General features: G+C 34.6%; 1 protein-coding gene across 2 annotated transcripts in view; it reads right to left on the bottom strand.

Moving 5' to 3' along the window:
• RELN (reelin) overlaps nucleotides 1-14155 on the bottom strand; it is a 485569-nt gene that overhangs the window by 140359 nt on the left and 331055 nt on the right. For both annotated transcript variants that reach the window (XM_016219582.2, XM_087821107.1), the window contains exon 20: nucleotides 10526-10762. In XM_016219582.2, the coding sequence (XP_016075068.2) occupies nucleotides 10526-10762 (237 nt within the window). The remainder of the gene's footprint in view (nucleotides 1-10525; nucleotides 10763-14155) is intronic.

Here is a 14155-nt window from a genome sequence, read left to right as displayed (position 1 = left end):
CTTAAGTTAGATAAGCTCTTAGGTCGAGCTGCTTGAGTGCTGTTTATTCAGCTTTCACAGAAAGCAGCCTCTTTGGGAACAAAACTGGTCATAAAATTGGGTACTTAGCAGTTTTCTCTAACAGATCAGATAACTTCTGATCTGTGGGAGTTAGAATTTGGTGTAATTTGTCACCTAAGTTAGAGATTCAGGCTATTAGTACACAGGGGCCATGACCACAAATGAGCTGTCTTCTCTTTCTAATGAGGTTGTATGCACCGATAAGGGTGCTACTGCGAAAGGTGGGTGGACCAGACTCTGGCAAGAGCCACAAAGAATGGCTCTCTCATCCTTCATTAGGAGTCCACAGGCCCATCTGTAGCTGTCACCAACCTTTGTCTCCTGTGGAAATAGTCTAATTTTCCTGAAGTCTAGATGCCAGTAGCTAATTCCAATAACTAAAAAAATAAATAAATCTAATTTTTAAGTTTATAAAAATTTGTTGGTAAGATGAAATTATTTCAAAGATTTCTGTCAAGTTTCAGTAGAATCTTCATTTGCCCACATAACAGCATTTTTAGAAAATGTTCAACAGCTGGAGTAAACTGTTTAAAAGAAAGGAAAACTCTGCTGGGTAAAAGTTGAGCTAGGAGTTGACACAAAGCAGTCAGGACTGTGGCCCCCAAAGAGAGAAGAAGGGAGAAAGGAAGTCTGAGGGACAGAGAGGGGAGAATCTAAGGACCCAGGGGAAAATAACTCCTTTCACCTCCTGTGGCGCCCGCGTCTCAGGTCAGGAACCTGTGGGCCTGTGTGAGCAGTTAAGTTGTCAGGGGCCCTCTTCACCCACAATACTTCTCTGTTACTTGAGAGGAGAAGAAACAGAGAAGCTTTAGTTGTTTCTGTTAATAACTTCAACTCATCTCAGATCTTTCACTATCCAGAACTTCCTTACTCCTGTTATTCTTACATTGCATCCATATTAACTCCAGAATCAATTTTGGTTGACGTGAACTTGCTCGATCCACATTTACATATTTATATATTCATAATCACAGCTTTCCTTTTCAACATACTCCTGTTGCCTTGCTCTGCACTTCCTTTCAGAAGGAGCACACTGGGCCATGTAGTTAAGGCCTGGTAGCCCTGACTGGAAATGTTTAGCATGGAGGGAAGAAGTGAAGCGAGACAGGAAAATTTTGAGGCACCTTTTTCTTAATCCTTCCAACTATGTGTAGCCATGTTCATTGTTTAGCATATACTCAAGTAGGGCCATTTAAAGACTTTTATAGGACCTTGATACTTTTAATTTTAAAAACTCCATTCAAACATCATAGCAAACATATTAAAATGTACCTGTCCCACATTAAACATGTACTTTTTGTTGCAAAAACCTTCAAGCGGATTTTATAATTTTGTCTTTAAATTTTATTTGGCAACTAGTAATGCATATAATACACATTTGGCTGTGATTTCTCAGCAAACTCAAAAAATTATTTCCATGAAATTTTGTGCATATTTAAATTTAGCAATTAATAAAGCTGATGTATGTTATGTCTTATAAAGATCTAATTATCATTTATTAATTTTATTTTTGCAATTTTCTTATCATTTTTTTGAGACAATATTCATTTTTCCAGCCCTTGGACTTTTTCTAGTCCCCTGAAAAGCATAGAAGCCCTGGCACTGTGCCCAAAGTGACTAATGAAAGAACTTTCGAGGAATAAGTATAGCGAATGCAAAGGTACTGAAAGAGGAAAGAGCTTGGCTTGGAGTAGCAAGAAGGAAGGCCAATATGGTTGGGTAGAGTGCATGAAAGGCAGGAGGCAGGAAGGGCCCACTGGGCCAGATGACTCGCCAGCTGCAGAGATTTTGTGGACCATTCTCCACAGAAAGTAACTGTCCCAGCCCGTTGTATTTCTGTTTCAACAAGTCTGACATACCACAAATCTAAATTGTCAAATGTAGATTTTTCTTATCACTTTGTTTAGTGGTATGTTCCCTTACTTCCGAAATATCACTTAGCTACTTAGTCCAAAGGGGATTTTTAGGGAAATCTAACTTTGGAGAAATAAATGATTTGAAAGTCAACTGTCTGAACATCAATAGGATATTAGTCTTGAAACAGCCATTTTATCCATTCCTTTAGCAGGTCCTAAGGCTCTGTCCTCCAATATGTATCTTCAAGTGGCCCATTTCTCCATGGCTACCATCCTATCCCTAGCCCCATTACAAGCACATGCAGGTGGCACCATGAGCTTCCGTGCTGAGCCCTTCTACTGTTTCTCCTATTACCCTACCATCTATCCTCTACTAGCAGCTACAATTACTTTTAAAGTATGGTATGATCACATCATTCCTCTGCTCCAGATTATCTACTGGATTCCCGTAACACTAAGAATAAAATCCAAATTTTTATGTTAATATAATCTTGTTCCTTGCCTGCCTCAGGGCCTTTGTTCTTGCTGTTCTCACCATCTGTAATGCTTTTCTTGCACACTTTTACATGGCGGTCTCTCATCATTCCTGCCTTTACTCTTACACCTCCCAGGAGGGCTTCCCTGACCATCTTGCCTAAAATGGTCTCACTCTCAACTTCTGCCACCCAACACTCCACTCCTGTACCTTCACAGCACTTATCAAATATTCTTATGAATTTGCTTAGTTGCTCTCTTCTAGAATGTAACCTCCACAAAGGACTTTTCTATCTTCATCTCTAAAGCCAACTGCTATACCTCCGGCACAAATAGGACCAATAGCGCAATTGAATGTAAAAATTAGTTTATCAATGAGTAAAAAGCTTCAGGTAATAAAATAAAATCCTCATGATGAAAAAGCCTAAAAAATAGGCTCTATGTTAGAAAGTCATTTATCAGTCTACTGGGGAGGATATTCAATTGTATTTCCAATTTTATAGAGGCCTGGGTACTGAAAATACTATTTTCATAGTTGTTGAAAATGATAGTGACTTTTGTTTGTCACTCAATATGTTTACATTATTTATCTGCTAAGCTTCCTAGAATGATCACTTACTATGAAACAGTAGCTGAAGTGGTTCTCAGTTTAAGCTGATTTACTGTTCTTTTTAATAGTCTTTATAAAAATATAATCCCAAGAATACTCTAGGCTTACTTATATTTAAAACAATAAAATTTCTGTATGTAGTTTAGATAATGTTCAATCAAAGAAAAATCCTAAAGAAGTTACCTTGGCTATTATTTCTATTCTATAGGTAGGTTCATCTTATAAAGGGATAGTCAGAAATTTGTTCTTCTGGAACCTAAGGGATCAGGGTTGTCTCAAGTTTCAGCTCGGTACTAACCCAACCTCTCCTTTTGTCAATATTTACCAATGACACATTCCTTATGTTATTATCAGGCAAACTCCTTGGCTAGTTTTATAAGACCAGTCCAAAGCAATAAAGATTTGCATGTAGTAAAGACTCTTGGCTCTTAACACCTTCAAACATATAACTGTACTTTTAAAAATTAAGCAAAAAGTAGCAGAAGGAAAGGGAGGCCCTCATGAGAAATGTTTGGCCTGTTGCTTGCTAAATGTGTATTAGATCCTCCTGTGGGCCTGGAAGTTCCCACAGAGGCATGTTAGGTCTGCACAAGCATGAGCCTTGAAGGTGTTTCTCCAGAGCGATTAGGAAATCTTTTTGTGTTAGCCATTACTACACATTATTATTGACTCCTCATGGTTCATATAACCCAGAAGTGCCTAGGTTACAGCTCCTCTTATATATCTTAAACACATTTCCACTCATCATTCATTTCTGCTCTATTATCATATACTATCATATAACACTAAATTATTGATTTTCTTTATTTATTAATAGAGTCACAGTACTGTTTCCTACCTCTTATTCCAAGTGAACTGTAGTTAATTTAAATCATGAAATAAATAGGCTTTTAATATTTTTTAGCCTGGGATTCTCCTGTAGGTGACTCTTGTTTCTCATAAAATATGCAATTTCTTTTTCTTTGTCCATGCTTATAGATGCCCCATGAAATATGAACATAAACTTTTTGAATCTCCTGAACACATAGCCATTTGTCCACTTCCTCTGACCTGGGCCACCCTCCCTGCAGCTGCTTTACACCTCCACTTTCCCACATCTGCAGGGCTGACAATGCCACATGGGGCTGCTGTACAAAAGAGGCTTCCAAAATCCTCCTGTCACATGACATGGCACATGCCACCCTCTTTCTCAGGCCTCCCGTCATTCAGAGCTAAGTTCACTTCCTGCATGTTGCTCTTTCACTTTCTCTCTACTTCACAGATCCCTTTAGGAAACTTTTCTTACTAAAAAATGACCCTAACATGACTAGTGCTAGTGATTTACTTGTATAAAGAAAAAAAGAGAATTTTAACTTAAAAAATTGGATATAACAAGGAACGAGTACTTTCTATTTCTATGCCCATGAAAGTACCTAGGAGGCTCTTTCAATACTTCTACATTTCATTTATCTCTAAATCTTCTTATAGTTAAATCAGCTTTCCTTAAGCACCATTAAAGATAAATAAAATCTATAGCTTTTTTATGCCATCTCATTATTTTTTACTTTATTTTTTTCCAGTTTTATTGATATATTACTGCTATATCCCACTGTATCAGTTTTAAGTGTACAACGTAATAATTTGATATATGAGCTACTCTCTTAGAACTTTCAAATATACAATATAGTATCATTAACTATAGTCATCATGCCATACACTACATTCCCCAAACTATAACTGGAAGTTTGTGACTTTTGACCGCCTTCACCTATTTTGTTCACCCCCAGCCCGACCTTTGGCATCCAATCTATTCTCTGTATCTATGAGTAGCCATCTCGTCACAAATGGCAGGATTTCCTTTTCATGGCTGAAAATTTTTACATTGTATAAATATACCACACTTTCTTTATCCATGTCTTGGCTATTGTTAACAATGTTGTCATGAATGTGGGTTGCATATATCTTTGTGAGGTAGTGATTTTGTTTCGTTCAGATATTTTCCAAGAAGTAGAATTGCTGGATCATATGGTAGTTCTATTTTAATTTTTACAGGAATCTCCATACAGTATTCCATAGGGGCTGCACCAATTTATGTTCCCACCAACGCTGCACTAAAAATCCCCTTTCTCCACATCCTTGGCAACACTTGTTATCTCTTGTATACGTTGCATAAATTTTCTCTGAACATGTGGAATGGGAGAAAATATGATCATATGATATTTATCCTTCATTTTGCTAATGTGGTGTATAATGTTGATTGATTTGCAGATATGGAAACACTCTTGCATCCCTGGAATAAATCCCACCTGATTGTGGTGTATAATCCTTTTAATTTATCGTTGAATTCCATTTGCTAATATTTTGTTGAGGATTTCTACATCTAAGTTCATTAGAAATATTGGCTTGTAATTTTCTTTTCTTGCAGTGCCCTTGTCATCAGAGTAATGCTGGCCTTGCAATATGAGTTTGGAAGTGTTCCCTCTTCTTCTGTTTTTTGGAAGAGTTTTGAAGAGTTGATATTAATTATTTTGTAAATGTTGGTAGAATTTACTACTGAAGCCATCTGGTCCTGATTTGTGTTTGCTGGGAGGTCTTTGATTACTGATAGAATCTCCTTAATAGTAGTTGGTCTGTTTAGATATTCCATCTCTTCATAATTTAGTCTTGATAGGTTATGTATTTCTAGGAATTTGTCCACTTCTAGGTTTGCCAATTATTTGGCATATAATTATTAATAATAGTCTCATGGTCCTTTGTCTTTCTGTGGTATCAGTTATAACATCTCCTCTTTCATTTCTGATTTTGTTTGTGTCCTCTCTTCTTTCTTGGTAAGTCTAGCAAAAGTTTGTCTATTTTGTTTATCTTTTCATAAAATTACCTCTTAGTTTCATTGACCTTTTGTATTATTATTTTTTCTTTATTTCACCTATTTCCACTCTGATCTTTATTTCTTTCCTTCTACCAACTTTGCTTAGTTTATTCTTCTTTATCTAGGTCCTTGAAGTATAAAGCTAGGTTGTTTGAGATCTTTCTTGTTTCTTAATGCTGGCATTTATCACTATGAACTTCTCTCTTGGAACTGCTTTGGCTCCATTCCATATTGGTTATTGTATTTCCACTGTTATGTTGTATTTCCATGTTTATTTGTTTGAAGATATTTTTTATTTCTCTTTTGCTTTTCTTGACCCATTGGTTGTTCACTAGCATGCTGTTTAACCTCCACATATTTGTAAATTCTCTAGTTTTCTTCTTGTAATGATTACTAGTTTCATACCATTATAGTTGGAAAAGTTGCTTGATATGATTTCAATCTTCTTAAATTTAGTAAGACTTGTTTGTGGCCTAAAATATGATGTATCCTGGAGAATGTTCCATGTGCACTTGAGAAGAATATGTTCTGTTGTTTTTGGATGGGATGTTCTATAATACCTGTTAATTTCATCTGGTTTAACATGTTCTTTAAGTCCAATATTTCCTTATTGATATTCTACTTGGATGATCTATCCACTATTGGAAGTGAGGTATTAATACTGTATTGCTGTCAGTTTCTCCCTTCAGGTCTGTTAATATCTGCTTTATATATTTAGGTGCCCCTATGTTAGGTGCATAAATATTCATAAATGTTAAATCTTCTTGCTGGATTAACCTCTTTATCACTATATAATGATCTCTGTGTCTTATTACATTTGTTGGCTGAAATTCTATTTTGTTTGATATAAGCATAGTTACCCCTTGCTTTCTTTTGGCTTGCATTTGAGTGGAATGCCTTTTTCCATTCCTTTACTTTCAGTCTGTGTGTGTTCTTACAGCTGAAGTGAGTCTACTGTAGGCAACATATAGTTGGGTCTTTTTTTTTTTTTTTAAATCTATTCAGCCAATCTATATTTTTAATTGGAAAATTCGGTCCATTTACATTTAAAGTAATTTTTGATAGGTATGGACTTACTACTGCCATTTTGTTAATAGTTTTCTGTCTGTTTTGCAATTCTTTTCTTCCTTCCTTCTTCTCCTGCTCATTTCCTTTGTGATTTGATGCTTTTCTGTCGTGAGATGCTTAGATCCCTTTCTCTTTACAATTTTTCTATCCACTATAGGTTTTTGCTTACCAGGAGGCTTATATAAAACATCTTATAGTTATAAGTCTATTTTAAGCTGAAGCAATTTAAATTTGAATGTGTACTAAAGCTCCACATTTTCACTCCACCACATTTTATGATTTTGATGTTTAACTTTCATACTACATTTTAAGTGATTTACCCAGCACCACTTTAACTAAAATTTACCTTCACCAGTGAGATTTATACTTTCATATGTTTTCCTGTTTCTAATTAGTGCCCTTTTTTCAACTTGAAAAACTTCCTTTAACATTTCTTGTAAAGTCTTTCTAGTGGTGCTGAACTCCTTTAGCTTTTGCTTGTCTGGAAAACTCTTTTTCTCTTCTACTAAAACTAACTGCAAATACTAATATGCTATAATAACCATCCCTTCACAGTTGTACCCATTTTGAAATCAAAACCCTACATAACATGACAGCTATGTCCTTCCCACCTCTCTACCTAGTTAGTCTATTAGATAGGACAGAGGAATGTAAATGTCCCTTGGTATTACCACTAATAGTATTAGTCAGATAATCTTTAATAAATCTCAATTAAAATTATTCCCTTAGTGATCTTAAAATATATGTGAGAGATTTTAAAGACTGTTTTTTAGAACATAAAGTAGACAGAGGTTCTAATTTCAGATACTGTGTATAGAAGGAAAGGAAAGTACTACAAATAATGAAAAGCAATTCATTTCTCCACAGAAAAACATGCTTTATGATGATACATTGTAAAGTGATTTATAGCATATTGACTGTAGTTCTTCTAATGAAAAAGTAATTGTCCAAGTTTTCCCTGGAGAATGCTCTCAGTAACAACATCCATGCTCATGGAAAGTCATGAGTTAGAAAATGAGAACCAAATGAACTCACAGCTGGGAAAAGCCAACAATAATTAATTTAACACCAGCTATCTGTAGAGACATGTATATATTTCAAAATTTCTCTTGAGAGAAACAAGGTCACTGAAAGGCACAGGCCACTAATTTAACATGTTCAAATAATTTTTCCTTAATAAGATAGTATGCTCCAAAGATTTTACTTTAAAAAATAACTTGTTTTAGGACTAGGATGTTATGATAAATAGTTGGTCAATACCATCATTTGAATTTCAATATTGTAGCAAAGTGAGTTCACATTGAACTTGGACAATATATTCCTCAATAGCAGTAGAGAGAAAACAGTGTCATTAAAAGGGGCTTTATTCTGATTCATTGGCTAAGAAAATGGGAACAGTTTGAGGTCTTCCAGGTTGTTTCATTTTAATAAGCAGCAAGCATTTTTCATGTCCTTATTAAAGTGGTTAATGTCTTTCTTTAGTCTCATTATCACTGCCAGAGTACACTCTCTGTTGTTTCATAACCAAGAGAATTCCTTTTCATTTCAGAGAAGATCAGAAAGGCAAATCTGATTGCTCACATGTGGTTGTTAATAAAACTCCTATTGTGCTGCTCAAGGTACCCATAGGGATTGTGCAGTTATTTATATTTTCTTTTGGTTTTCTATAATTATTATGATTGTACTATCACAAAGTAACTATATCATGACTAGTTATAGCAGTGGTGGGTTAAGAATATTCATCAGCCTTGTGTGAAAGGGTATTGTTCTTAGGGTTTTGATCAAAGCACGGAAATTAAACTCTGTCATCTGCATTCAACCCAAGTGTTAAATTAAAATGCTCAGCAACTTTGGAGTTTATTTAAGCAGATGTTAACTATTTTTGAAAATAAACATGATACGGGACTTGCATTCGTGATATGACTCTTTGTTGTATTAAAAGTGGTGGGAAAAAACTACTACATAATCTTAGGGGATATGGTTTATAGTTGATTACTGTTAATTCAGGTCAAATTAAATGTTCAGAATCATAAAATTCCCCAAAATTTCATTTTGGTTTATATCTTTGTATATTATCTGCTTCACCCCTTAATTTTTCTGAAGGCTCCAGGATTACAAAAGAATATCCATGGAAACAAGCAGCTGAGGCTATCAACTAGAGAAAACAAAGTCACCTTTCATACTTTGTTGTATAGAAATTTCATTGTATGTAGTTTGACAGTGCTTGCAGCAAAAGCGATCAGCTGCACTTCCTTTCCATTACTGTCATCTGACACTAGACTTTCAGCCTGCTGTGTGTGGATGCGACTGTCCATGCACAATTCCCATCAAAGGTAATTTTCTGTGCAATGGCGTGTAAAATTTACCACTAATTATGATATAGTCCCTGAGGGGTCACTTATGATATGCTCTCTGGAGACACTTGTGGTGAATTCATCTGGATAAATTAAATTGATTTGAGCATAACTCAATAGAAAGTAAAAGTCTCAGCAATTCTTCCTCAATCATGTTGAAAGTCCTAAAGAAACCCAGAGAGAGGGGCAGTATGCACCATGGTGAAGCTATAGGCTTTGGAATTACGCAGACTTGAGTTTTAATCCAGGATTTCTGGGCCTAGAAGGCCCTACATGATCTGGCCTCTTTACATGTCTTGGCTTCTATTCCTGACACTCCCTACCTGGGCTCCATCACCATTGGTCTCCTTCCTGGTCCTTGAACATGCCAGACCACTCTTGTTTTGGCAGTCTTTGACCAGAAAGTTTCATGTAGTTGGACTGCTCTTCCTCCAGATCTTCATGTGTCTGGAACTTCCTTGTTCTTCCATTTTCCAATCAGTGGAATGGAATGTATCCACTATTTGGACTATCTGAACATAGCCTCCTCCTCTCCATTTAAAGCAGTCAATCTCTGACTAGTTAACCACTATTGTGTCATCTTATTACTGTTCTTGAAGTAGTAATCATAGTCTTAAATTATTTATTTGTTGCTTAATGTATAATTAAGTTTAATTAATGTACAATTAAGTTTGCATATGGCCATAGGGGGGAAATAGCTAAGAATAACAAGTATCTTGACTAGGATATCCCACAATCTTGAAACCCCACTGACATTAGGTAGATGAGTTACTGGTTCAATACTGCTGATATAATGAATTATAAAGGAGATCCTGATTAACAAATTAGGGATGGAAAAACTTCTTGAACTTTATGTAAACATGAAAATAGAACTAATTATTATTTTATTAAAATAGCACTAGAGTGGTTTCACATTTCACTATGATCATGGAGGGTCTCCATGAAGGAAGAATATGTTATTCACTTTAGTTATCAACACTTTTTGAGGAGAGTTTTTATATGTAATGGTCATAAATAAAAATGAGATTAATAAATGTAGTGAAATTTTGTATTTATTTAAATCAGTTATTTCTTTCAGTCCCCCTTCTAAAGGTAGCTTACTTGTAGACATAATAATGACTTTTCAAATGGTTCATGTTCAGTAAATTTTTGCCACAAATGACTAAGTGCTGGATGCACTGGAAGATCCTTCTAGGGTTCTAATCCTCCGTGCAAATAGGATCAATGACAAGAAGAACAAAGATGAAATCCTTACCACAGGGTCCAGTCATGGCCACAGTATGGCTGAACATTCCCAAGGTAGAATCCCAGAGACTGAGTGACCTCCACAAGATTGGTAAAGTCAAGACTAATGCTGTTGAAAAGGACAGATGTCATGATGATCTCATCAATAGCCCATACATCTTCTCCCTGGGAAGAATGATATGGTTGCCACCATCTGAACTGAATTCCAAACTGTCTTGCATCATCTGGTAATTCTACAGAGATTATTCTAAAGGAGAAAAAGTAAAAATTTATATTACTTTGACATCTTAAAATACAAACATTTACAGCAGGACTTTTTTTCTGCTGTATAGTATCTAAAAAATAGTTCTTCCACTATTACAAACATTCTTGTGAGAAGTCCAATTTTCTGTCTGACTTCAACAAAGTCTTCCAAACACATCTAAAAATATAAAAATGTGACTTTGCTTTCATTCATCTGTTCTCATAAAAGTTAACTCAGTAAAACACAATTCTCAAAGTGGCAGGATTAGTCTGTCTGGTAAAGGATCTTTGGCAGCTTGTTACACATATTAGAGTCTGGGTCTGGTTGAACCATGGCATTTCCTTATTCCAATGGGTTTAGCATAGTGTGCAAGGTTACTTGCTGTGTCATGGCAGCTATGACAACAAACCTTTATCTGACAAATGGGGAAGAAAATTGAGAATAATATCTAATTTCCAGGAGCAATTATTGTACACAGCAGTAGGAACCATACATTAATTGTCACTGCAATGACATCTGCTTGAAAGCTCCATTAATCACAGTTCCATGCTGCTCACACCCACATACAAGGTGAGATGTGAAGCAAATGGCAATTGGAACATTTGTCTCCATCAATGAGCAATTAAACACCAGGAGAGGTGTTTGCAGTAAACGCACACTGAAGGGACTGAGTCTTTCTCTAGTGAGCAAAGGAAAACTCTCAACACATTGACTAGTTGAGTCACTTAGAAATAAATTATTAAAAACTTTTAATGTCTAAGGAGTGATTTACTAAGAAGTTAGATTGATTTTAATATTTGCATTATGTTATTTTTACTTATTGCATAAAGAAACATTAAATCACATGCTGGAAATGTAACTTTTTACACATTAAAAGTTATTAAAAATATCTATTTTCTCTTTAATTTGTACATGGAAATATGGGTAGAATAACATGACTATCACTATACAAACTACTAGTAAGAACTGATAGGAGTTTCTGCAATGTGAGAAAACATACTTTTAGAATAATGAAAAATCAATATTCAAATATAGGAATATAAATTAAAAAACAGTTCTCAGACTAAAAATACACAGCTATAATAGGTTTATAGTTTTTAAATACTTTCCACAGTCTGCTGAATTGTTTTTTTACCAATGTGGGTTTGTTAGAAGAGTAAAATTTAGTTATTTTAGTAATTTTCACCTTAATTTTTCTAAATATTGATTTGTTTATTAAATATTAAATAAGTAATTAATATTAATATAGTACATATATAAAAAATAAAACAAAACTATATTTGGATTGGCTCAACAATGAAAACATCATGATTTAATTTAATAATTTAATTTGAGTAGCATTAGAAAATTATAATTTGCCTTTATATTAATAATTTTAAAAGCAGTTACTATTCTCTCTGATGAAAATAAATATAATTAAAAAAATAACTGAAAAGTAGAATGTCTTAGGCAACTTTATAGGAAAATAAAGTGCATATTTATGTGTATGATAATGGTAATTGAAATGACCAATTTTTCCCCTGGCAGAGTTATAAAGACCATGGGTCTGTAACCAGACACTTGGGTAAAGTCCCACTCTGACACCTAATGGTTAATAACTTTGTAGCCGCAGGGAAGGTACTTAACTTCTATGTCCTTAGTGTCTTCATCTGTGAAATTGGGATAATATCCTTATGGCAAAGTCAGAAACCTTTTCAGTTTTTCACTGTTGTGTCTTAGCACCTAGAAGAGTACCTGGCACACAATAAGGACTTAAATTCTTGCTGCATGAATGAACTATTATCAGTGTACCCTGATAGAGATTTGAATACAGAGGCAGCTTTTAAGTGACAATGCCAGGATCTGGACCTAGGCAGCATGGCTCTAGAGCCTGCGCTCTTGACCTTTACTTCATGTCTTGGGGGGAGGGGGGTGTGGCAGTTTGCTTTCATCACTCTATGCATATTACAGTGGCTGGTTAGAACAGCTATGGAACCATTTGATTGGAAAATTCCTAGATGAGAACTCAAGGACTTAGGTCAACTTTCTGTATCAATCTTCCTTTTTAAAGTATACACTAAGCTCATATATTTCTCATAATCAAATATAATAAAAATAAAATAAGATTAAACTTCATAATAATTTTAGAATATAAAAACATGCCCTATAATTAAAAAAATATAGAATAATTTTAATCTCATCAGTGATACAAAGTTTTACATTAATAAAAATACCAATTATTTTATAAGACATTCTAATCGGTTTGAATTAAAAGACTAACTTAAATATATTCACAGGCTTCAAATTTTATAAATAACAAGCACATAAGGTTCTTTTATTTACTGAGTGAATCATAGGCAAGCCAGAAATTGGCTAGGAATAATAATGGTTAGCCAATTAGCATATCTAATTTATAGATCACACTTCATTTTCCAACAACCATGACAGAAAAGAACACTATGGAATTCAGAGTAATTACAGGCAGCACATTATATGAAGAAAATACAGCAAATGGCTAAAGGCATCAAGATATATTTAACTCTCCTATGAAGAATTTACATGGTTTGTATTATTTATCATATAAAATATAATTTAGTGTCTAGAATATATCAAATTCCACTCTGTCAATCACCTTTTATTAATATTTGTAAAAGAGAGGGGGAAGGAGGAAGAGCCTCATAGACAGAGGTACATAGATAGAAAATGAGTGTTCTTTCCACTTCTTTAAAGAAAATCTCCACTGTGATCTTAATCTCTCAAGCAACACACATACCTAATGCTAAAAAGCCACCTTGATCCTGCTTAGAAGAAAAATGCGGCTGTCAAATGGCAGCAAGATTAAACACACCTTTGCAAAAGCACATTAAATATGTAATTATTTTTCATATCAACAATGATGAATTTTATGATATAGACCAATTATTGAATTTAGAGCTGTCCATCCTTGTTAGAAAAAATTATGCTTCAGGCCCAATTAACTTAGGATGGTGACATTTTCTTCATGTTTTCATCATTATTATCACCTTGATTTTTGTTTAATTTTCTTTTAATGTTCACGATGGAGAGCCTACACAACATTTCTTTAGGATTCATGTGTCTACTGAGTGAGAAAGTTGAGTTTAGCCTTACATTTATCTTTAAGGGAAAATATTCAATACATCCAGTGTGTTCTTAAAATTTTATAAAGTGTAGTGTTTATAACTCCTAATAGTTGTTAACTATAATCTCTGTTATATGCTACTTTATTTTCTATGAAAATAAAAGTTCTCATCAATATGTAAATACTTAACTATAGGGACAGCCCTGTGAAAAATGCCCAAGTATGTCCAGTCTGTCATCAGTGCCCCTGCCTGTCACCATGGTGTCAATGTGAACCTCAGTGCCCACAGCCTTGTCTTTTTCACATCTCCCCATGAT

The sequence above is a fragment of the Miniopterus natalensis genome, chromosome 10, assembly GCF_054644295.1.
Source record: "Miniopterus natalensis isolate mMinNat1 chromosome 10, mMinNat1.hap1, whole genome shotgun sequence".
Lineage (NCBI taxonomy): Eukaryota > Metazoa > Chordata > Mammalia > Chiroptera > Miniopteridae > Miniopterus > Miniopterus natalensis.
Note: the sequence above shows the minus strand (reverse complement) of the source record. Positions and strands in the feature narration are given on the sequence as shown.